Below are 24,160 nucleotides of genomic sequence, written 5' to 3' on the forward strand. Positions count from 1 at the left end.
AAAAAATCCCACAAAAGAATTGAAAAAAAGAAAAATTGTTAAAATTTTATCCCCAAAATATATTTGATTGTATGTTAAAGCTTCACAAGAAGATAGGGATAAAATAAGGAGCATATTACCTCACTTCCAGGTTGAATGTCAAATTTCAAAAGTCTGTTGTTTTTTTTCTTAAAACTAATAATGAGCTTTACCTAATAAAGTCTAATGTGTTTTGTCCTGGGAAGTGGGTTCTTCAGGCAATTGGATACATATGATTGCTGGAAAGCTATTATATGAAAGAAATGAAGGAGATTAAAGTTTCTGTACCATTTTAAAAGATTGCTAGTTCCATCTGGTTTGATGGAGATGGACTATTAGGTATACAGTGTGGTAGTATTTTTATGTAAATTAAAAAGCCCTATCATCCTGATCCTGATAGTTTTCCAAGCATCTCAGTACAACAGAATTATTACTGGAAAATAGTTACCTGCCTCTCGCTCCCATCAGCCAAATCAGTATATGAGATATAGAGGAAATGGGGGCATGTAGATGTTGCATAAACATTAAAGCAATTAATCATTAGATCAGTCTACATTAGTTGCTAACCAGGAAGCCTGTTAACGGGACCTCAGTGACAATGGCCAATAATGAGTTTTCAACCAAAATAGATAATAATTCCCAGTTTTAACTAAGCCTAAGTGTAGAAAAAGATACATAGACCCTTAAGTTATCCTAATGGAAATGAATAATAGACTGTCAAACACAGGTTTATGTAAATAAAATGGAATGCCTCCTTTGTCCTTAACCCTTGGATAACCCAAGGAGTCATTAAACGTACGCTAACTTGATGCTAATCCAGACTCTTCTCAAAGAAAGTTCACAGGTACATCATCACACACTGTGTTCTACATGGAGAGAATATTCTGTACACATTCCCAAACATAGCTGTTACAGATTGTAGTTTATTCAATTGGTTCTGAATTTTAGTTATTGAGTTCTTTGTCCCAACTTTATTATTTTATTCTTTTATACAAACAACTCTCTTTTCTGTAAACTGTTTCCCTAAAAGTTTGTAATTCAAGAAAAATCTGATAAATACTGAATTATGTTAGTAATCAGGGAGAAGTAAACTGTGAATAGAAGAGATGCCATCCATTAAAAGTAATGTGTCTTGATAACCTCATGTCGAGAGTGTCAGAGGTGCTGGAGTCACCGTAAGTATTGATGAGACTAGATATGAATGACGATATCTTTGAAACCTTTCATTGAAGGTATTTTGTGGACAAAATATCAAATCTGTCAACACAAGCCAGTTAACTGGTGCAGCCTGTCTCTCTTTCCCTCTATGAAGTAGTCCTTACTATAGTTCTTCCTCATTACCCCAAATCACGAAGGGTTTTATTGTATCTTCAAATTGAAGGCATTTTGTACAGTGGGCTTCACAGTGAAATTTAATGATACAGTTCATTGTGATTGGCTTTCTCCAGAGACAGAACATAAGTATGTCAATAAAAGGTATGGTCCTTAAAGGTTACAAAAAGTATATAGGATACAAGAGCACTTTATCTTTTTTATATATTTTATTTTATTTTATTTATTTATTTATTTATTTATTTATTTATTTATTTATTCATGAAAGACACACAGAGAGAGAGACAGAGAGGCAGAGACACAGGCAGAGGGAGAAGCAGGCTCTGATGCAGGGAGTCTGATGCAGAACTTGATCCAGGGTCTCCAGGATCACGCCCTGGGCCAAAAGTAGGCACTAAACTGCTGAGCCACCCAAGGGTCCCACAAGAGCACTTTAGAACAGGAAAAGGGCATAAAATACTTTCAGTTACAAAGTAGGCCATTATTTTTTCCATATAATAGTTTAAGTTTTACAACAAAGTCCTTATAAAATGTGGATTTGGACACTGGGAGAAAGGGTTTCTAATGCTGGAAGTGATATGTGTACATAGGCATAACTCTAAGCTTTGTTTATTTCTTTTTTTTTTTTTTTTTTTTTTTTTTTATTAGTCACACAGAGAGAGAGAGAAAGAGGCAGAGACATAGGCAGAGGGAGAAGCAGGCTCCATGCACCGGGAGCCCGACGTGGGATTCGATCCCGGGTCTCCAGGATCGCGCCCTGGGCCAAAGGCAGGCGCCAAACCGCTGCGCCACCCAGGGATCCCTGTTTATTTCTTTTTTAAGATTTATTTATTTTAAAGAAAGCACATGTGTTAGAGTGGCACATAGGACAGAGGGAGGGAGGGAGGGAGAATCCCAAGCAGACTCCCTGCTGAGCACAGAGCCCCACACAGGGCTGGATTTCACGACACTGAGATCATGACTTAAGCGGAAATCAGGAGTCGGATGCTCAACTGATTGAGCCACCCACGTACCCCTCTATTTTTAATGCACACAGAACACTGAGGCAGTTAAGGTGTTTAACTCATTAGCAGCATATTTTAATCTTGACTTAAAAGGGAAAAGAGTAAAAGTTCTGTTCAGACATTTTTCTAATGGCATTCATACAAAATTATTGTAACATAAAAGACTGCATGGTACTGAAACTCAGATACGTGCAGTTGAACCTAATTCTAATTCTTAGTTATACTCCTTAGTTGATGGAGTAGTCCTTATTGTCTTTCTGTGCTCGGAAAGGAACTCTGAAAGTGGGCCCATGCATAGTGTCATAAGTCTAACCCCTAAAATCTAATGAGCATCCTTTAAATTCAAAAGTATAATGAGTTTTTAGAGGTTGTCCAGACTCAAGTTCCCAAACCCAACAGATCATCAAAAACAGACTTCCTGGACCACACCCCATGCTTTCCAAACCCAAGACAGAGGAAAGGAATCTTTTTAAATACCACCTAGCTTTGTAACACCAGGCAGGCTACTAGCCCCAATTTCTCTTTGTAAACTGGGTAGACAGTAAACCCTATAGGGTAGAGTTATTAGTTATAAGGGTAAACATTAAAATCCTGTGCTTCCGGACATAAGTAGAAATGGCATTACTTCATTCTACCTCAGAGTGCATGCCAAAATTCACTTGCTACATGTGGAATCCATGCATGACTGTCCCAATCTCAGCTGAAACACCATCACTTATGTGTGTCAGAATGCAGAATCTAAATTCTTAGTGCATGTATAAGGATTACCATTTGATTCTTCTGTTAAAATTCTGACTAAATGTAATTTTTTTAATCTAATTTTACTGTGGCTCAGAGAATATATAATTAATTATATAAGGAAAATGATATCTATGCATGAGCATTTCCAAAGATTTCTATAGCTTTTCTAGCAGGTCATATGGCTCCTTTACAATCTTTAACTAAAGGTTTATGTTGCTTTATAAGTTTCTCAAGCCTGACTTCCTGCTATCCCTTTGAACCTACAACATATCCTTTTTTTTTTTTTTTTTTTTTAAATTCATGAGAGACAAGGAGAGAGAGATGCAGAGACATAGGCAAAGGGAGAAGCAGGCTCCATGCAGGGAGCCCGACGTGGGACTCCATCCCGGGTCTCCAGGATCACGCCCTGGGCTGAATGCGGCGCTGAACCACTGAGCCACCCGGGCTTGCCCCAACATACCCATTTTTGTTAGTTAATATTACACTATATTGCGCCCCAAAATATTTAATAGTTGACTTTTATTAGAGTGCAATATTCTACTTATAACAGTTCATAGATGTAACTTGAAGGGAGTTGTTTTGTTCTTGTCTCTACTTTACCTGTTGCCCTTTTCCTAGGTTCACTGATGCTGAAGTACTATGAGTTTTCAGAACTTCTGGAAAGACTATAAAGTTCTAATTGTCATGGTACCTTTAGTTGGGCTCATACATATGGGATGGCACAGAATCAAGAGCAGCCCTGTTTTCCAAATGCCTAATAAGGACAATGTTTCTGAGCCAGAAAATCCGGAACTTGGATGTCCTCCGAAGAATCACATCCAAGGGAAATAACAGGCTTGGAATCTTCAGGTAAGTTCAGTTTAATCTGGTCAACCAAATGGTATGTTCCAATGATGAGAAACATAATCTTTTTTTTTTTTTTTTTTTTTTTTTACAGATTTTATTTATTTATTCGTCACACACACACACGCACACACACGCACACACACACACGCACACACACACAGAGGCAGAGGCAGAGGCACAGGCAGAGGGAGAAGCAGGCTCCATGCAGGGAGCCCGACGTGGGACTCGATCCCGGGTCTCCAGGATCACTTCTCGGCCAAAGGCAGGTGCTAAACCGCTGAGCCAGCCAGGGATCCCCCGAGAAACATAATCTTTAAAAAAAAAATAGCTCTGGGAGGAAAAAGTTTAAGTTGGTAATAAGTTACCTACTGTTTTTATTATGACCCACTGATATAATATTATTCTGCGCTTGCTTCTAGAAAAGTTTGTTCCATGGAGACCTTTGACAGTTGCCTTGCAGAGTCATTTGAATGAAAGGAGAAAGAATAGCCCATTACTTATCCTTTCCTTTTCATTAAGGATGTTGCAAAGATCATTTGGGTGTGTCCAAAAGAGCAGTTGTGTACTTGCCATAAATCCATCCCAGAGCATATAAATCTGTAACTTATAAAAGTTCTCTCCTTTATTTTTATTGTTCTGTTTCTTTCCAAGGCAAATAATACTAATTGTATTCCTTCTTTAATATCTATAATTTTTTGTATCTAATATTTTAGCTTCAAAATAATTTACTTCTGAGAGTCACTAAAGTAAGAGAATATAGTTACATAATTGAGGATTATAATCCCTCAAGTATAATTCCAAAATGTTCTAAAATCCAAAAGGTTTTGTCATAATTCCTTTGGTAGCAAAATTTGATCTTAACACGAGGCAATTTACAGTCTGTATTTCACTCAATATGAATATTTAGTTTCACTGCAGAAATACTGTTATGTTCGATTATGAGTGTTATATTATGATTATATTGCTTATGGGTATTAAACTCTATAGTATTTTGATTATGGGTACTAGTCACTATATTATTTTTCTAAAATCCCAGAAATTCTGAATTATGAAATTAATCTGGCCCCAAATAGAGAATTATAGCCCTATAATTGTGGAGCATTTTCTATCTTAATATACCTTTTGACCTTCAGATGAGTAATAATGTGCTTTAAATTTTGACATAAGGTAGGTCAATTTAGGGTCAGCTCCTTATAGAAGGAAGACTTCAGTAAGATTTTCCTCGTTCTTAAAAGGTCTATGATTTTGACATATGATAAAACTATGATATAATATTACATTATTTTAAATCAAGATTTTATTTTTTAAATGCTCTCAAAGAGAAAGGAAAGAGCATGGCTTAAAGTATTAAACAATTATTATAAAAAGCCAAATAGTAAAATATCAGAAGCTTCATAAAAAAGTATCCTTAAGACATTCTGTGTAAGATTTGTGTTTATAAAGGGAGTTTTAGTGGACATGATCAGGGAGTTAGAGTTTATTAGATGCTTGATTTTTTTTTTTCTCTGAGCTTTTCTAGACTAATGAAATCATTAGAGAGAGTGCATAGGTGTGCGTGTGTAGAGGGAGTGAGAATTCATGTATAGTGTAATATAGTGTGTATGTGTATTACTTATGGCATAATTTTTTCCCCTTTAATTCTTGTCATAGGAGTTTGGAGGCCTACTATAGCCAAACTTTGGGGTTTGTTTTCTCCTTCTGTGAAAAGAAATACAAGGAATATTATTGAGGTATTCCTAGAGGAAAAGTGAAGTTGAGAAAAGAAAACATCCCCTCTAAAACATTAAGGTAAAAATAGAGATTTTGGATGTCAGTGTTGCAGCACTTAGAAGTCTTAGAGTGATCAACACTGCTAGTCAAGCATCAGAAACAGATACTAAAACAAGTTTGGGATGAGCAAATGTTAAACCAGATTCAGAGTGAGTTAAATACTGATTCTATCAAAAAAAATGTACTGCTATATGTACCTTATTATTTTTTAGTTTTTACTTTTTGTAAGATTTGTTTATTTTAGCAAGGAGGGGTGCACAAGCAGGGGGAGACAGACTCCCTGCTGAGCACAGATTCCCAACACAGGGCTCAGTTCTAGGATCCGAAGATTATGACCTGAGCCTAAATCAAGTCTGAGGGGCACCTGAGTGGCTCAATGGTTGAGCATCTGCCTTTGACTTAGGTCCTGATCGCGGGGTCCTGGGATCGAGTTCTGCATCAGGCTCCCCATAGGGAGTCTGCTTCTCCCTCTGCCTATGTCTCTGCCTCTCTCTCTCTGTCTCTCATGAATAAATAAATAAAATCTTCTACGAAAGAAAGAAAAAAAGAAAGTCACTCAGTCAAGTCTGATGCTTAACCAGCTGAGCCACCCAGGCACTCCATAACTTTTACTTTTATTATGGAAAATTGCAAACATATCCCAAAATAGAGAATAGTATATTCAACTCTTTTTTTAGGATTTTACTTATTTATTCATGAGAGACACAGAGAAAGAGGTAGAGACACAGGCAGAGGGAGAAGCAGGGAACGGGATGTGGGACTTGATCACAGGACCCCGGGATCACGACCTGAACCAAAGGCAGACGCTCAACCACTGAGCCACCCAGGCATCCCAGTACATTCAAGTCTTGATTATCCATCACCCAGCTTTAACACTTAACAATATTTTCCCAGTCTTCTTTTATCTATCCTTCCATCTCCACCCCCTTTTTGATTGCTGCTAGTATTTTAAAGCAAATCCCAAGCTTCAGTGTATATCTTTAACATTAAGGATAAATACACACACAACGGTAAGTGCATTATAACACTGAAAAAAAAATTTTTTTTCATATAGCACAAGCTATCTTTTTTTTTTTTGTATTTTTTTTTATTGGAGTTCAATTTGCCAACATACAGCATAACACCTAGTGCTCATCCCGTCAAGTGCCCCCCTCAGTGCCCATCACCCAGTCATCCCATCCCCCCCACCCACCTCCCCTTCCACTACCCCTTTGTTCGTTTCCCAGAGTTAGGAGTCTCTCATGTTCTCATTTTCACTGATATTTCCCAGTCATTTTCTCTCCTTTATTCCCTTTCACTATTTTTTGTATTTTATATTCCCCAAATGAATGAGACCATGTAATGTTTGTCCTTCTCCGATTGACTTACCTCACCCAGCATAATACCTTCCAGTTCCATCCATGTTGAAGCAAATGGTGGGTATTTGTCATTTCTAATGGCTGAGTAATATTCCATTGTATATATAAACCACATCTTCTTTATCCATTCCTCTTTTGATGGACACTGAGGCTCCTTCCACAGTTCGGCAATTGTGGACATTGCTGCTATAAACATTGGGGTGCAGGTGTCCTGCTGTTTCACTGCATCTGTATCTTTGGGCTAAATTTCCAGCAGTGCAATTGCTGGGTCATAGGGTAGCTTTATTTTTAACTCTTTGAGGAACCTCCACACAGTTTTCCAGAGTGGCTGTACCAGTTCATGTTCCCACCAACAACACTAAAAAAATTAATGGTAACAACTTACTACCATTGGATACCCAGGGCCGTGTATGTATTTCCAAATTTGTCTCTTAAAAAATCTCCTGGGGATCCCTGGGTGGCTCAACAGTTTGGCGCCTGCCTTCGGCCCAGGGCCTTATCCTAGACTCCTGGGATTGAGTCCCGCGTCGGGCTCCTTGTATGGAGCCTGTTTCTCCCTCTGCCTCCCTCTCTCTCCCTCTCTCTCTGTGTGTCTCTCATGAATAAATAAATAAAATCTTTTAAAAAATAAAAAATAAAATAAAAAATCTCCCTTATAGGTGGTTTGTTGGAATTGGAATCCAAACAAGGTCCACATACTGCATTTGATAAATATTATCTCTCTCTTTTCAACTACTAGATTTCCCCTTCCAGTCTGCTGCTTTTTGAATGTCCCACATTCTGAATTTGGTTGATTGAGTCCTCATTTTGTCATTTAATGAGTTTCTCACTCCCGTATCTCCTGTATCTGGTAGTTAGATCAGAAGGCCTGCTCTGATTTACTTTTTTTCTTCTTGAAAAAGAATACTTCACAGATGTGCTATTATGGTATACATCCTAGTGAATCATATTGTTTCACCTTTAATATCTAGTCCACTTTCAGTGTTGCTAAGATTAAAGTGCGTCATGGGGCGCCTGTGGCTAAGTCAGTTAAGCTTCTGGCGTAGGCTCAGGTCATGATCTCAGGGTCCTGGGTCCTGCTCAGCAGGGAGCCTACTTGTCCCTCTCCCTCTGTTCCTCCCCACCCCTCGCTTGAGCTCTCTGTCGCACGCTCTCTCTCACATAAGTAAATTAAAAAATTTTTTAAAGATTTTTTTATGTATTTATTCATGAGAGACAGAGAGAGAGAGGCAGAGACACAGGCAGAGGGAGAAGCAGGCTCCATGCAGGGAGCCCCACGTGGGACTCAATCCCAGGTCTCCAGGATTACTCCCTAGGCTGAAGACGGCACTAAACTGCTGAGCCACCGGGGCTGCCCAAATAAAATCTTCCAAAAAAATAAAGTACATTATCAGTCCAATCTCTCCATTATAAAATCTATTAGAAATTTATTTATGATCAGGCACCTGGGTAGCTCAAGTCCGTTAAGTGTCTGACTCTTGATTTTGGCTAAGTCATGATTTCAGGATTGTGGGATCGAGCCCCATGACAGGCTCCATAATGGGTGTGGAGCCTGCTTGGAATTCTTTCTTCCTTTGACCCTCCCCCCCAAAAAAAAATTATTTATGATCATTGTTCTAGTCTAGGCATTGGCAAACTTTTTTCTATAAATGACCAGACAGTAAATATTTTAGGCTTTGCAGACCATACAGTCTACTACTCAAGTTTCTATTGTAGCACAAAAGCATTCATTCATAATACATGAGCATGAGCCAATAAGAATTTATTTACAAAAATAGTCGGCAGGATATGGCCCATGGGCTGTAATTTGCCAGCCATAAAGGTGGTTTTCCTTAGGGGTTGCAAAATGATGTTCAAATTCTGTCATTCCTTTTCCATTTATGAGCTAGAACAACTTTCCCTCATCAGCAATTCAGTTTCCCCTCAAAATGCATTTATCAGGAAAAGCAAGATAATTGCTTTATTTTCTTTATCAGTTTTTACAAAAATGAGTTAATGCCCTAATAGCAATGAGGGTTTTGGGGTTTGATGACAATGTGAATTCATGAGTTTGCATATTATTTGAATTATCTCAAGCTATTATTATCAATATTATTTTTATGACTCAAATTGTACCATCTTGGATGCCCTCCAAGTTGACGCCTCTTTTTTTTCCTATGCTCTTCGATATGACCCAAATATGTTATTTTTTTGACAAAAAAAACAGTCCTGAGCTCATCTTGTGTGTTTCTTACCTCAAACCTAGAATCAGCCATTTCTCCAAGGAAACCTGGCTTTTTTTTAGGAGAAAACTTTACCTGTTTTTATTTCTTTAAATCATAATTTATAATGTATGTCTAAATTCAGAATACAGTCATGTAAATTTTACTGTTATTTTAATTAAGTTACCATTACTGCAAAAGCCTGCCTGCCAAGCCCATGCATCCAGGAAGTCAGTCATTCATGTATGGTAGCCTTTGGAACTGGCCAGCCTTATAGAATATGTTTGGTTCATTTCATTTCTTTCAATTGTAGCTTGTTTTATATGGATCTAGACCCACAAGTTAGCAAATTTTGACATTCTAAAAATGATTTGGGAGTCACCAGCATTTTCAGTGATTTCTTCCTTTCTCATTTTGTAGAGATATTAGCCAAAAGATGGGGTTACTGGTCTCACTACCACAAGACTGTTAGAGGTGCCAACTTAACAAATTCCACTTTTGAAAAGTTGCGTGTCACTGTTACATATTGAAAAAAAAAATATTTTTTAACTAGAAAAATCATTTTATTGGTCTCAGTTTCTGTTATGATTTATGATTTGTGTTGTACTATATCATGTAAAATAATGTATGGAAGTCACTTCACTAAGGTTTCATTTAAACGTATGTCCCAGATTTTGCTGAATCTAAAATAACCATTGAAATAATATTTAAGTACCTTGGCTGTTCCTGGCTTAAGATGAAAGATTTTTTCCTCATCTTGTAAAAAAAGACGACCAAAGCTTTATTGCGGGGAGAAAACTAGCCATCATTGCCTTTCTTTTATTGGGCCCAGTTGCCATGGTTACAGTCCTTTAAATGGGGAGGAGTGGTAACCAAAATAACACTCTGAATAACACTCCCTCCCTCTCCTCACCTCTTTGCACATCTTCACATCACCTTTTTGGTCTGTATCACACTATGTATGCCATAATCTACTTCAGGTATACTGTAGTCTGGTAGTCCAATTAGTTTTATTTATGCTAAATACTGTCCAAGTGATGAGCATAATTATCATATTCCTGAAAATAATAATTGGCTGAACCTTCACCTTCAAAGCACCTAACCTCAACAGATAAGGTCTATGACCTGAGATTTTTTGTTTTTTGCACACATTATTAAAGTGTCAGGATTTTATGCCTCAAGGCACACAATTTATTTACAGCTTTGTTAAGGAAGCCAGCAGAAGTTGCAACTGCACTTGTTAACATTTTATTGTATTTAGACCTTTTGAGATCAAATTGCAAATCAGATCCCATTTTTCTCTTTGTCAAACAGCATATCTTCTGGTTTTTATATGTACTGTCATTAACCAGAGTCTTGGAGAGGATTCAGTTGTAGGACATTAAAACTGGCAATCATTGATTAATGGAATAAAACTGTATAAAATTAGTTCTGATGTTAGCCAAACATTGAAAACATGGTTTATTCTTTAAAAAAAAAAAAAAAAAAAGGCAGACGCTTAACTGATTGAGCCACCCAGATGCCCCCAAAAGACATGGCTTATTCTTTGGTACAATGTGCTGTGCAGATTTATACAGTTAGAGGTAGCCTGTACAATACAGAGTGTGTCTACTATAAAGAGACTAACAGTGCTCTTATTTCATAATTATTTACAAGCAGGGTTTGATGTAAGTGTATCTTTGTTTAGACCTATGGTTTCCAAGTAAACCAGAATTATAGAAAAAACATTAAATCTTGATGTTAGAGAATAAAAACATTTGGGTTTTTTTTTTAAAGACTCAGTTTTATAATGAGTTTTATAATGTAGCATTTCTCTTATAGAGGCATACTATTTTCAAATAGCCTTACTGTAAGCTTTCTAGCTATGATGTTCTGCATTCCAAAATCATTCAGATATCAGTACTTTTTCTTGTAGGGATTCATTGAAGAACAAAGGAATGACTGTTAGCCTGAGTGGATTTTGTGGAGTCTTGTGCCAATTAGTAATTCCTTTATCTAAAGAGGGAGCAGAGCATCAAAATATTAAGCTGCATTCTATTAAATGTTTGGAATTACTTCTCTGAAATGTTTTTCCTTTATTTCTTACAGAAAGAAGCATCTTTGAATCTGAGCTTGATATTGAAAGAAGAGATGAAAAACACCAGCTGGATTAGAAAGAACTGGCTTCTTGTAGCTGGGGTGTCTTTCATAGGTGTCCATCTTGGAACATACTTTATACAGAGGGCTGCAAAAGAATCTGTAAAATCTCAATCTAGAGGCAAACAACAGAGTATTGGAGAATGAAGTAAAAAATAAATATTTGGAATTACTAATATGTCATTAAGTCATTACATGCTAATTAGCTTCATAAATCTGGAGCTATTTAGTTTTATAGCCACATTGTTACATGTTCAAGACTTCCATTCCTGAAGATTAATTTTTTTTTCTAAATGTCAAGACCCCTGACAATGCAGTAAATAGAAAAAACATGGTTAACAAAATAAAAGCCATCTTCACCAATTACCACCTGAAGTAAGATGTCTCGTTTAGAAGCTAAAAAGCCGTCGTTGTGTAAAAGTGAGCCACTGACAAGTGAGAGAGTCAGGGCCACACTTTGTGTCTTGAAAGGAATCCTGACATCAAGCTATGGCCCTTCGGGTAGGCTGAAGCAAGTGCATAGCGGCTTCGGAGGCTGTGTGTGTACAACCTCACAGTCGTCGGCCCTACTCTCTAACCTTCCCGTCACCCATCCCATCTTAAAGATCCTGACAACATCCATGCAGAATCACGTGTCATGCTTCAGGGACTGTGGCTTATTCACAGCCATTCTTTGCTGCAATCTGATTGAAAATGTTCAGAGAACAGGCTTGACACCCACCACTGTTACTAAATTAAATCAGCATCTCTTGAGCCTCTGCACCAGTTACCTCAAGTCCGAGTCCTGTGGTTGTCGAATTCTAGTTGACTTTAGTAGTCCTCAGACCCTCCTTTGTTTGGTGCGCAGTATCGTTACAAGTAAACCTGCCTGTATGCTCACCAGAGAGGAAAGAGACCATCTCAGTGCTTTGATTCTGAGAGCCTTTTTGCTTACAATTCCAGAAAACACCAAAGACCGCCTCATTTTAGGAAACAGTATAATTGTGCCTTTAAAAGGTCAGAGGGTTTTAGATTCTAGTGTATTACCCGGAATTCTTATTGAAATGTCAGAAATTCAGTTGATGAAGATCTTACCTATCAAAAAATCCGAAGCCTTCAAGGTGGCACTCTTTTGTGCTTCTTTATCAGGAGATCTCTCTGATACTGGAGAAGGAACTATGGTGGTCACTTACGGGGTTTCTCTTGAAAATGCAGTCCTGGAGCAGTTGCTCAGCTTAGGGAGGCAGCTTGTCAGTGATCACGTAGATCTTGTTGTGTGTCAGAAAGTTATACACCCGTCTTTGAAACAGTTTCTCAGTATGCATCGTGTCATTGCCATAGACCGAGTTGGAGTAGCTCTGATGGAACCCCTGAGTAAAGTGACAGGTAAAAAGCACCTTCAGCTTTTGCTCCTTACAGTTAATAAATGACCCCCTTTTTTTTGAGCGGAGACCTTCTTGATGTGTGTCACTGTTAACATCTTGAAAAGTTTTAGAAGCTGCCAACCTCAACAGCATGTGTATCGTTTCTGCCAGAAAAGGTGGTTTCTCAAAAACATCCTATAATGTTCATTTTCTAAAAATTGAGTGATTATGGCAATTTCTAGGTATTTTCCAATCCCAAAAAGGCTACAGAATCCGTTAAAAATCTAAAACCATTAACTCTCCCAAATACCTTAGGAATATGGAGAAGTTTAACAGCTTCACAATCCTAAGGTCTTTAATACTTTACACAAAATTCTTCTACTTGAATATTACAAACCTCTTCCATTATATTCAGAAGGTAATTTTATAGCTAAAATATCTCCTTTTCTCTACTTTTCTACCTCTTCACTACTGTACTTCTGCCTAAATTCGTAATTAGGGGTGGGTAGGTGGGTGGATGTGTGCGCACACTAGCTTTAAATATCCCAGATATTTCCAGCTGAGCTCCTTGAGAATCAGGACTGTCTTTTATTTTTAGTACGGACAACAGGCCTGGTCCACAGTAGGTGTTCTAAAACGTTTGTTTAACTGACTAACGTGATAAGATACAGAATTGTAACAGGCAAGAAATTCACTGTATTTTGTAAATTAAAATCAGACATAAGGTTGATATTCACCTATTAATTACAGCCAAAGAAACCTGACAATGTAGAGTTCATGATTTGAGCCACTTTCAATATCCCTTTAATTGCATTGATATCAGTCATTCCATTCTGATCAATTGCAACACTTATCAGACAAGCCATTGTTAAAGTTTACTATTTTTAGTTTTTAGTTATTAACAAGTCATTAAAAGGTGGTAGTATGTATGTCAGTATTGAATACCTAATATCTGTGTTATTGCCCTATCTTTATAAGGCTGTCCACGATTGTCAAAGTGGAAATTATTAAATAATGGAAATGGTTCTGTGGAACTCATTGTTGATGTTCTGGATTAGACCCATAGTTTTAAATATTTACTGGTTTTTCATGACTTTTCCGGTTGTAAATATTGGGTATTACAGATTATTTAGTTTTTAAATTCGAGCCGGGTGGCTCAGTGGATTAAGTGTCCTACTCTTGATTGTAGCTCAGGTCATGATCTCAGGGTTGTGAGAGTTTTAAAGATTCACTCTCTCTAACAACAACAACAAAAACAACAACAACAACAAAAACAGAGTGCCTTGGTGGTTCAGTTGGTTTAGTGTCTGCATTTGGCTCAGGGCATGATCCCAAAGTCCTGGGATTAAGTCTCTCATTAGGCTCTCTGCTCAGCAAGGAGTCAGCTTCTACCTCTCCCTCCCCGCCTCCTCCCTGCTCATGCACTCTCATTCTCTCTCACTCTCAAATAAATAAAATCTTTTTAAGAATATATACTTCAAAAATATTAAAATGTGAAACATTTTGCCATAGAAATAATAGTTTAGGGACACCTGGGTGGCTCAGTGGTTGAGCGTCTGCCTTCGGCCCAGGGCGTAATCCTGGAGTCCTGGGACCAAGTCCTAGATCAGGCTCCCTGCATGGAGCCTGCTTCTCTCTCTGCCTGTGTCTCTACCTATCTTAGAAAAAAAAAAAAAAAAATAGTTCAAGGGGGCACTGGGTTACCATACCAGCCAACAATTCTTATTTATCCCATATATAATTAGAACATAGTGTAAATAGCCACAGCTTTAATCCTGGTTCTTGGGAGCAAAGACCTTTGGAGATGAAGGGGGAAAACAACTATACCTGAGCCCATGGCTCAGATAAACTATGTTTTCCACTGTCCCTAGTTTATCTAAGTTAATGTTACCTCCATCCTCCCCCCTTTCAGACAACATTCCTCCTTATTGATACAGATTAAGTAGGGCTATTGTGCATGGGCCCCTGGTGTGTTTGAAGCTTGTCATGGGCATACAGAAGATTGAACCTTTGATTTGTTTTATTTGTGAAGGAGATAATACCATCCCCATTTTACTCCTGTAGGGGGACCCATTCAGAAAAATTAGTGACATGAGTGACTTGCTTCGTGTCCAGTGGGTCATAAGCTGCAGAGCCAGATCCTCTCAATACAGAGATTTTCTGTTGCACCCACCAAATGAGATAATAAATCTTGTAGGTTTTTTTTTTAATCCTTAAATTTTAGATCATCCAAGTATTCCTTAATCTTTGAGGCTTCAGAAGAGAAAAATCTATTCAAAGAAGTCTAGTTGTTCAGTGATTATTTTCTGGGCTCCTGCAAATTTTTTAAGCTCCCAGAAAATATACTCACATTTCTGTGTGCCTTTTTCTAGAGAATACAAAATAGCTCCTAACAGATGTTCAATGAAGTCTATAAACCAAAAGAACCTCTGCTTTATTTGTATATCATTTTAATAGAATACTACTTGTATAACTTATAGGTATTAGAAGCATCTTGTTATTTATATTTCACGTTTTAAAGTATATGCTTGTGGGACTTTTAATATTGGCTAAGAATCAATTTTAAATGATTATTAAGTTCCATCTTTACTCATATATTTTGTGTTTTCTAAACTTTAAAAAATAGGAACACAGCCTATTGGTTCCATAGGCTCAATCTCTCCTAGTAGTTATGGAAGTGTGAAAGATTTGTGCCCTGCAAAATTTGGCTTCAAACATTTTCTTCATCTTATTCCTTATGAAGCAACTATCTGCAGCTTGCTTCTCTGCAACAGAAATGATACTGCCTGGGATGAGCTGAAGGTAGGTCACAGACTGCATTCCATTATCTAGGGGCTGAGGCAGGGATTAAATAGACAATAGTTTTTTTCATATAGGTGAGCTATGTATTTTGTTTTTTGTAACTTTCCCAGGTGATATAGAAAGCAAAAACAACAAAAATGATGGAATTAAAGTCATAAGTAAGCTGATTTACTTACCTGTGATATTACAGTAGACTGGTAGCAAGTGCTACCAGTTACTATTTCTAGTATTTACAAGCAATGTAAAGATCTTTAACATGTGAACTTTTCTTTTTTTTTAACATGTGAACTTTCTTAGTAATTAACTTGAACTCTGTACTTTTTTATGCTAATGTGTATGAATAATTCACTGAGAAAATTAGTTCCCCAGCCATACCCATCATCCACCTCTTAATAGAATTTATTGTCTTCTACCAGCAATAACAAACGCAACTTAGAAGTGATAACTGGGGGATCCCTGGGTGGCTCAGCGGTTTGGTGCCTGCCTTTGGCCCAGGGCGTGGTCCTGGAGTCCCGGCATCGAGTCCCATGTCGGGCTCCCTGCACAGAGCCTGCTTTCCCTCTGCCTGTGTCTGTGCCTCTCTCTCTTTCTCTTTCTCTCTCTGTGTCTCTCATGAATAAATAAAATCATAAAAAAAAAGTGATAACCTGTGGTATTGGTCACAATCTTAAGGATTCATGTATACTCAAGAATATATCTTTGGTAAATATGAAAGGTCTCTGTTTTTATTACTACTGGATTGTAGATATTATTACTTCCACAGCAACTTGAATATTCTATAGCAGGTATACAGCTAACTTATTTAGACTGAAATAATTTTTTTTAGTAGAAATACTAGCAAACCTTGCTGACCCAGTTATTTTGAGGCCATCCATTTGTGAATCTCAGTTTGAAGAACGAAGTATATATGAAAGATGATATTAATCTTGTCCATGGAGACAAACATCTGGCTAAAGTATTTTTCTTTAATTTCTAATCTTTATTATTCCAAAATGTATTAATTACATTACAACCTTGGCAACACAAGTTTTTTCTTTTGCAACTAAAATTCAGCTCTGAGTCTACTACGTAAGTTCCCTTGAAAACATGGTTATATTTCTTTGTGTGTCTGATGCCAATGTCTGATTCTGATAATTCGTCTCTTTTTTAGCTCACATGTCAAACTGCACTGCATGTTTTGCAATTAACCATCAAGGAACCATGTGTTTTGTTGGGAGGCGGCTGTACTGAAACTCATTTGGCAGCATATATCAGACACAAGGTAGGTTAGGTAGTCTGCTCAGATTATCTAAATTCTCAGCAACATTTGTTTTATAGATAATAAACCAAATCACAATACCCTGCAGCCTTTAATGCTTACTTTCTCAGTAGTATAATTCAGATTTTGTATTTGAAAACACTTGAGGAAAATAATACTTGCAAATATAAGGTAGTATCTTTATCACAACGATTATTATCAATCCAGCCTTTCACCAAATGATCACAATCTTTGAGTATTGTGAAATACTGCGTGTTGAAATGAGCATTCTGGTAATGTAAATTATATACAGATTTCAACTGCCGCGGTACGATAATAATTGATAGTCATAATGAAAGTATTAAGATTCTATAAAATACTCAGTACCTTCTGGACTATCAAGAAAAGACTTAGTTTCATTTAATAAAGCATTCTAAGCACTAGATTCTATTATAATTTTTAAATTTGCATCTATTTATGATATAAATTCTATCAAATAGAATGTTTTTTATTCATTTTAAGAAACTCTGTGTCCTGATAATAGATAAACTTAGTGCAGGATAGTTCTGATTATTTCATAAATACTGACCTACTTTATTTGAAAATGGATACAGAAAGGTATGTGTTTTCCAGATATTTGCAGTTGATTCTTTGGTTAGTCAGGAATGTTATCAAGAGACTGCAGGAGGTGGCTGGGTGGCTCAGTCAGTTGACCTTCTGACTCGAACTCAGCTCAAGTCTCAGGGTTGTGAGTTCGAGCCCTGCATTGAACTTTAAAAATAAAAAAAGAAAGCAAGAGAGACTGCATAGCTTCCAGTGGCTGACTAGGATTAGAGAGAGAATACATGCTTTTTACGGATATACCCCACCCTGGTTCCCAAAATGATTTAAAATCTATTTGATGATAAAGTCCATTCATGAAAGGTTACTAGAATATACATTACGAAAAACAAAATTAGTGCCCATGTATTGATGCTGAATATACAATAATATAGCCTGCAAATTGAATTAAGTAAACTAGAAAAAGTTTTTTGGAAGAGGAAAGTTTTTTGAGTAGGATTTTGAAGAAACAACACAGCACTGAAAATATGGGAAAAGAATACACAGTAAAAATGGTCTCATCTGGTTCATACCACCTGGGCAGAAAAAAAAAAAAGCGATTGCTGCTTTGAAATAATTTAGATATGGGTTTTTGTTTTTTGTTTTTTTTTTAAGTTTTTTTTTAAGGTATTTATTTATTTATTTATGATAGTCACAGAGAGAGAGAGAGAGGCAGAGACACAGGCAGAGGGAGAAGCAGGCTCCATGCACCGGGAGCCCGATGTGGGATTCGATCCCGGGTCTCCAGGATCACGCCCCTGGGCCAAAGGCAGGCGCCAAACCGCTGCGCCATCCAGGGATCCCTGGATATGGGTTTTAACTATCATTCAGTTATTAGCTTGCTAATATATTACTTCTATCATGAAATTGCTAGGATAAACTTTTTTAGAATGGTGGAACAAAAAAAGTTCAGCATTTTATTACCTTTCAATTAATTTAAATAGATTATTTTTAAAACATTGATGTGAAAATTGCACATGTCCCTAAATGGCTTTTGTCTCAATAATTATGTGTGTTCTCATTTTAAACAAATCTCAAACACTTTGCCAGCTAAGTACTTCATTTGGATATTAGCCTTCAGGAACCTCCTCCTAATATATGCATTATGCCTTGTTCATATATTGAGGAGGCATGACTGGGCAGTCATTCAGAGAAAGCTGATGATGGGGTTTATTCTGATTCATTCATTCTGATAACAGACTAGCATATATTTATACTATAACCAACCCAATTAAGGGATAATAGCCTGGCCAGAGGACCCATGTTTGCCCATTAACATTGTGCTGAACCCCTAAGGAAATTGAGCATAAGTAATAACTTTATAAGGGTCTGATCAAGTATCTTATTTTTAAGAACCATTTTTATAATACGGTTGTGTATGTGTTTTCAATGGTTTTATTACTCTTTAGACTTGTAATGAACCAGAAAGCATTCTCAAAGATGATGGATGTACTCAAACAGAACTTCAACTAAGCACCGAAGCATTCTGCAGTGCCTTAGAATCTGTCGCTGGCTCTTTAGAACACGATGGAGGTGAAGTTCTTACCGACATGAAGTATGGACACTTTTGGTCTGCTCACGCAGAGGCTCCCTCTATTGTTAACTGGCCAGATTTGCTCTCAAGATGTGGCTGTGGACTCTATAATAGCCAGGAGGAACTCCACTGGTCTTTCTTAAAAAGTACTCGGCATCCCTTTGTACCACAAACCTACCTTCCACATGAAGCTACAGGCTCAGCCGACAACCTGACCTTGGACTGTTTTACTGCTAAGCTTAGTGGCCTGCAGGTGGCTGTGGAGACTGCCAATTTGATTTTGGACCTTTCATATGTCATTGAAGATAAAAATTGATAGGATAGCATGTTTATATTTTTTAAAAACCTAGTCAGGTGTCAGTTAAGAAAAATGTTGAATGTATTTTTTTTCTCTCCCAAAGGCCTGCTATGCATATTTGGATAGATTATTCATAAAATTATAGAGATACTTAGATAAGGGGGAAAAGTATGATTCTTAAATAGAAATACCATAGCATATTAAAAATATGAAGCATTGTTATTAAAGATAGTACAGTTATCTTAGGGCTTCCACAGATGCCTCTGTATGTCCTAAGTTTTTGTTATTTTTACATAATTCAAGAGTACAGAAATAAAAAAACTTCCTAATCTATGCTCTAGTTTGGATATACTTATTATAGATACGTTTTAGTAGTAATTACACATGTTTAAAATCTAAAATTAGATTCCAAAGTATCACAAAGCTCCCAATACATATTGTTCAATCAAGAGAAGTACTCAAACTGCACATTTAGTAAAACTTTAGTGTTCTTTACCTGAGGCACTATCATTCAGTGGTTAAGTAACTGTCGTCGAGCCTGACCTACCTATAATTTCCAGGTTTAGCACAGTTCTTTGGGTTATTTTGAGGAAATGTGTGATTAGGAAAAAAATTACTTATGTAGTAACTAAGCAGTATAGAGAAAAGAAGTGGAAAAGTTATTTCTCTAGTTCACTCAGTAGTGTAAAGAAGAAACCAGAACAACTCTCATATTCAAAGTAGAGACACTTGATGTTTCACCAAGGAATATAATTTGCATTTTATGCAAATGTAACCAATGCATTGATAAATTGAAGAAGAAATACAGGATGCAGCTTGAAGAATAAGTATGGAGCTATAGCAGATGTTATATTAAACCTTAGGAAAACATTTTGAAAAATTTTGGAAAATTAAACAATGTAAGAGTCAGTGATCAGATTTATGGCCATGCTAGAAGGAGACAGAATTTTTACACAATTTCCTCCAAAATTCTTGTACTACAAAAGAATTTTGGGCAGCCCGGGTGGCTCAGCGGTTTAGAGCCTGCTTTCAGCCCAGGGCATGATCCTGGAGACTTGGGATCAGGTCCCACATTGGGCTCCCTGCATGGAGCCTGCTTCTCCCTCTGCCTGTGTCTCTGCCTCTCTCTCTGTGTCTCATGAATAAATAAATAAAATCTTTTTTAAAAAATACAAAAGAATTTTTACCTTGAGCCAAAGAAAAAATTGCAATACAAACTCACAGCAATGCAATATATATTGAAAACTCAGCTGTACCCCATGCTTCATAAAATACTCTTAAATTTTACTTCTTTATTGTTAGGGTCAATTAGAAGGGTAGTATGGTAGGTGGCCTTTAAGATGGCCCCCAGTGACCCCTCGCACTCCTGGTCTTCACACCCTTGCACAATCTCCCTTCCTTGCATGTGGGCTTAATGTAGGAACTCCTCTGAGTCTCCATTTCCCTTTGTGAACGGGAATGTCTTATTGCAGTTCTCCTATGTCTGCTTTATTATTATATATTGGGAGCGAAAGGCACATGACTTGTCCCATTAGCTTTGGGTCTACAGATGAAGAGGAGTTCCAAAGCATATCCAGAGGAGCCTTGCCCACCCTGACCTGATTTCAGTGATAAGATTCTGGACTTCAAGCTGATATTGTAATGCAGTGAGACTTTTGGGAATCTGGGGAGTGTGTGAAAGTATTTTGCAATTTTGCATGTGATGGGCAACCTCTAAGCTGGCTTCCTGATCTCACTTCTTGGTAGTGCATCCTTAGAATGTTCATGGGACATAATGACAAGCTTTTAATGAGTATAGAGCAGAAGTGATAGGATGTCACATTATAAAAAGATGGGCTTCTCTCGATTTCACTCGTTCACCCTGATGGAGGCCACCTGCCAGGTTGGGAACCACTTATGGAGAGGCCCACATAGCAAGAGACTAAGAAAGGCTTCCAGCCCACAAGGAACTGAATCCTACCAACAAACACAAGAGTGATTTTAGAAGCATATCCTCCCTAGTGGAGCCTGAAGAGTAGCCCGTGACATTGCAGCCACTCAAGAGGCCCTGAAGCAGAGAACCCAGCTAAATTACTCCCAGATTGATTCCTGACCCACAAAACCTCTGACATAATAAATCCCAAGTTCTGGGTGTAATTTGTTATGCAACAATAGACATAATAAAGGCAGGAACAAATGCTTATTTAGAATTACATACTGAAAACTTGGTCACACAATGGACAAAAAGCATTCTTGATGCCATTCCTCTGCATTTCCACCATCCCTCCAAACATAAAGCCAGTGTTCTTTATCATTCATGTTCACAGTGGGGTTTTTACATTCACTTAAGAAAGCATGTCACATGGAGGGGTGCCTAGGTGGCTCAGTCAATTAAGTGACTGACTTTTGGTTTCAGCTCAGGTCATGATCTCATGGTTGTGGGATTGAGCACCACCTCCAGCTCTGTGCTTAGTCTGCTTCAGATTCTCTCTCCCAAATAAATAAATAAAATCTTTAAAAAAAAAAAAAAAAGAATAGAAAGAAAAAAAAAAGAATAGAAAAAGAAAGAAAGAAGAAAGAAAGAAGAAAAGAAAGAAAGAAAGAAAAAAGAAAAAAAAGAAAGAAAGAAAGAAGGAAAGAAAGAAAAAAAAGAAAGAGAAAAAAGAAAGAAAGAAAGAAAGAAAAAGAAAGAAAGAAGAAAAAAGAAAAAGAAAGAAAGAAAAAGAAAGAAAGAAAGAGAAAGAAAAGAAAGAAAGAAAGAAAGAAAGAAAGAAAGAAAGAGAAAGAAAGAAAGAAAGAAAGAAAGAAAGAAAGAAAGAAAGAAAGAAAGAAAGAGAAAGAAAGAAAGAAAAGAAAGAAAAAGAAAGCATCACATTGAAATATGAGAATTCCCCTGGGTCTCCTTGGGCTTCTACTGGATTTCCAGGTTATTCTAAAAGGGACGCCACAGTGAATCTCTCCAGTTGACCTTAGAGGTTAAGAGCCTCTCTTACTTCTCATGATAGCCATTAGCTCTGCCATTCTTAGCTTTGTCATAAAAATTCAGTTACAAACCTTGGTGAAACATTAGTACTCCCATTTTTTAATATGTCATGCATTTGTTGAAATAGTCTCATGAAGTTTTTGCTTTCTGAAGTTTTATACAGTCCTTAGTAGAAAATACTGTAAATAATTAAAAGAAAAAAAATACTTAACAGTTCAAGGAAGTCATCATTCAAACTCAGATGGCAAAATATGAGATGAAAATTCTTTTTAAAAAATTTTATTTATTTATTCATGAGAGAAACAGAGAGGCAGAGCCATACGAAGAAGTAGAAGCAGACTTCCTGTGGGGAGCCTGATGCAGAACTCGATCCCAGGACTCCAGGATCACGCCCTGAGCCAAAGACAGACACTCAACCACTGAGCCACCTAGGTGCCCTGAAAATTCTTTTTTTAAAAAAAAGATTTTATTTATTTAGAGAGAGCATGAGTGAGTGGAAGGAGGGGCAGAGGGAGAGGGAGAGAATCTCAAGCAGACTCTCCACTGAGCATGGAGCCTGAGCAGGGCTCAATCCCACAACCCTGACACCATGACCCAAGCAGAAGTCAAGAGTTAGACGCTTAACCAACTGAGTCACCCAGGTGCCCTGAGATGAAAATTCTTGATGAAAATAATTTCGGAGGAGCTTATTTTGACAGAAATAACAAGAAAAAACAGGAACTAAGTTAAGCCTCAAGCATTGGTTTTGTGATTTAAAGTTAAGATTGAGGTCTGAATATTGCATTACAAGGTTCCTCAGGAGACAGAACAAGAAATCTTGGTAGTTACAGAAAAGAAAAGGGAGAATAATGCTCAAGAGGATGAAGTCAGTGACAGCTGCTCATGACTTTTGTGAGACAGGACGGACAGTATTCAAGTTTATTGAGTCCAACAAGACTAGCATCTTATTAATCAAAAGAGGTTAGAATTTTGACAGAAAGAAAAAAATTAGAAAACCAAAGCAAATGAAGAGTCTTTTAAGTTGCAATACTTACTTGGTCTTGTAAATACCACACTCCTTAATTCATCCACTTGTACTATATTAAAAAATATGGGGCAGCCCGTGTGGCTCAACAGTTTAGCACCGACTTCAACCCTGGGCCTGATCCTGGAGACCCGGGATCAAGTCCCGCATCGGGCTCCCTGCATGGAGCCTGCTTCTCCCTCTGCCTGTGTCTCTGCCTCTCTCTCTCTCTCTCTCTCTCTCTCTGTGTGTCTCTCATGAATAAACAAAACCTTAAAAAAAAAGAATATGAACATATTAGATATTTTAAATCAACCATAAGAGTGAAGTAGTTTCCCCAGGATATTTAAATTACATATTATTAGTATCTTTTATTATTAGAGTATCCTTGAGCTCATTTAGTTCGTGCAATCAAAGGTAGTCAGGCATTCATATGATATTAGAGAAAATTTAAGTACTTCTGTAAGATCCATCATATCCTGTATTCATCACACTGGTGAACAGTTCTTTGGATAACTTTAAAATAAAATATTGTTTATAGTCACATAAACTATGCAGGTTATTATGTAAGAGCATCATGTTCAAAAATCACTTACATAATTAATGCAGGCTCTGTCAAACATCCAATTAGGTTATTCATTACTTTCTGATAATCTTGGGGGAATAGTCAAGGAGACTAAACATCTCATACAGGGTCCTGTTTCAGCTGTCTCAACAAATCTATCTCTTAATCTGAAGGAAAAGGCAAGTTTGAACATCTGATATTTTTATAATTTTTTTTTACCTGTAGTTAAATGTTTCCACTTAGTAGCAATAGTATCCCATAATCCTTGGAAAATTTTGCCATTTCCCTACAAAATTTGAATTTAAATGTATGTAAACCAATGTCAGCCTGTATTTTTAGGTTACTAAATGTATATACTTCTTTATTAAAAATATAGTAATACTCATAAAACAGTGAAAACTGAAAAGGTT

The 24,160-nt window shown here is 37.2% G+C and overlaps 3 protein-coding genes across 6 annotated transcripts; all 3 read left to right on the forward strand.

Annotated features, from left to right (window-relative positions):
* The first annotated feature begins 3,734 nt into the window (after nt 1-3,734).
* LOC140618086 (uncharacterized) lies at nt 3,735-11,772 on the forward strand. Of its 3 annotated transcripts, XR_012018260.1 has the most exons (4): nt 3,735-3,944; nt 4,033-4,203; nt 5,592-5,729; nt 11,359-11,772. XR_012018260.1 is itself a non-coding variant. In XM_072800072.1 (2 exons), the coding sequence occupies exon 1, from the start codon at nt 3,735-3,737 to the stop codon at nt 3,924-3,926; it is 192 nt and encodes a 63-aa protein (XP_072656173.1). In that variant the 3' UTR covers nt 3,927-3,944; nt 11,359-11,582. The 3 variants fall into 3 exon arrangements, 1 of the variants encoding a protein (XP_072656173.1); XR_012018261.1 differs by lacking the exon at nt 4,033-4,203; XM_072800072.1 differs by lacking the exons at nt 4,033-4,203; nt 5,592-5,729 and having other exon boundaries at nt 11,359-11,582.
* On the forward strand, nt 4,072-11,582 carry LOC140618085 (uncharacterized). 2 transcript variants are annotated; one of them, XM_072800070.1, is made up of 2 exons: nt 4,072-4,207; nt 11,363-11,582. In XM_072800070.1, the coding sequence occupies exons 1-2, from the start codon at nt 4,144-4,146 to the stop codon at nt 11,551-11,553; spliced, it is 255 nt and encodes an 84-aa protein (XP_072656171.1). In that variant the 5' UTR covers nt 4,072-4,143; the 3' UTR covers nt 11,554-11,582. The 2 variants fall into 2 exon arrangements, with proteins under 2 accessions (XP_072656171.1, XP_072656172.1); XM_072800071.1 differs by lacking the exon at nt 4,072-4,207 and having other exon boundaries at nt 11,401-11,582.
* A 14-nt stretch (nt 11,773-11,786) lies between the features above and the next one.
* Nucleotides 11,787-19,553, forward strand: MKKS (MKKS centrosomal shuttling protein). Its single transcript, XM_072800067.1, has 4 exons — nt 11,787-12,771; nt 15,376-15,551; nt 16,702-16,812; nt 18,798-19,553. The coding sequence occupies exons 1-4, from the start codon at nt 11,787-11,789 to the stop codon at nt 19,236-19,238; spliced, it is 1,713 nt and encodes a 570-aa protein (XP_072656168.1). The 3' UTR covers nt 19,239-19,553.
* The last annotated feature ends 4,607 nt before the right edge of the window (nt 19,554-24,160 follow it).

Source organism: Canis lupus, chromosome 26, assembly GCF_048164855.1.
Source record: "Canis lupus baileyi chromosome 26, mCanLup2.hap1, whole genome shotgun sequence".
NCBI lineage: Eukaryota > Metazoa > Chordata > Mammalia > Carnivora > Canidae > Canis > Canis lupus.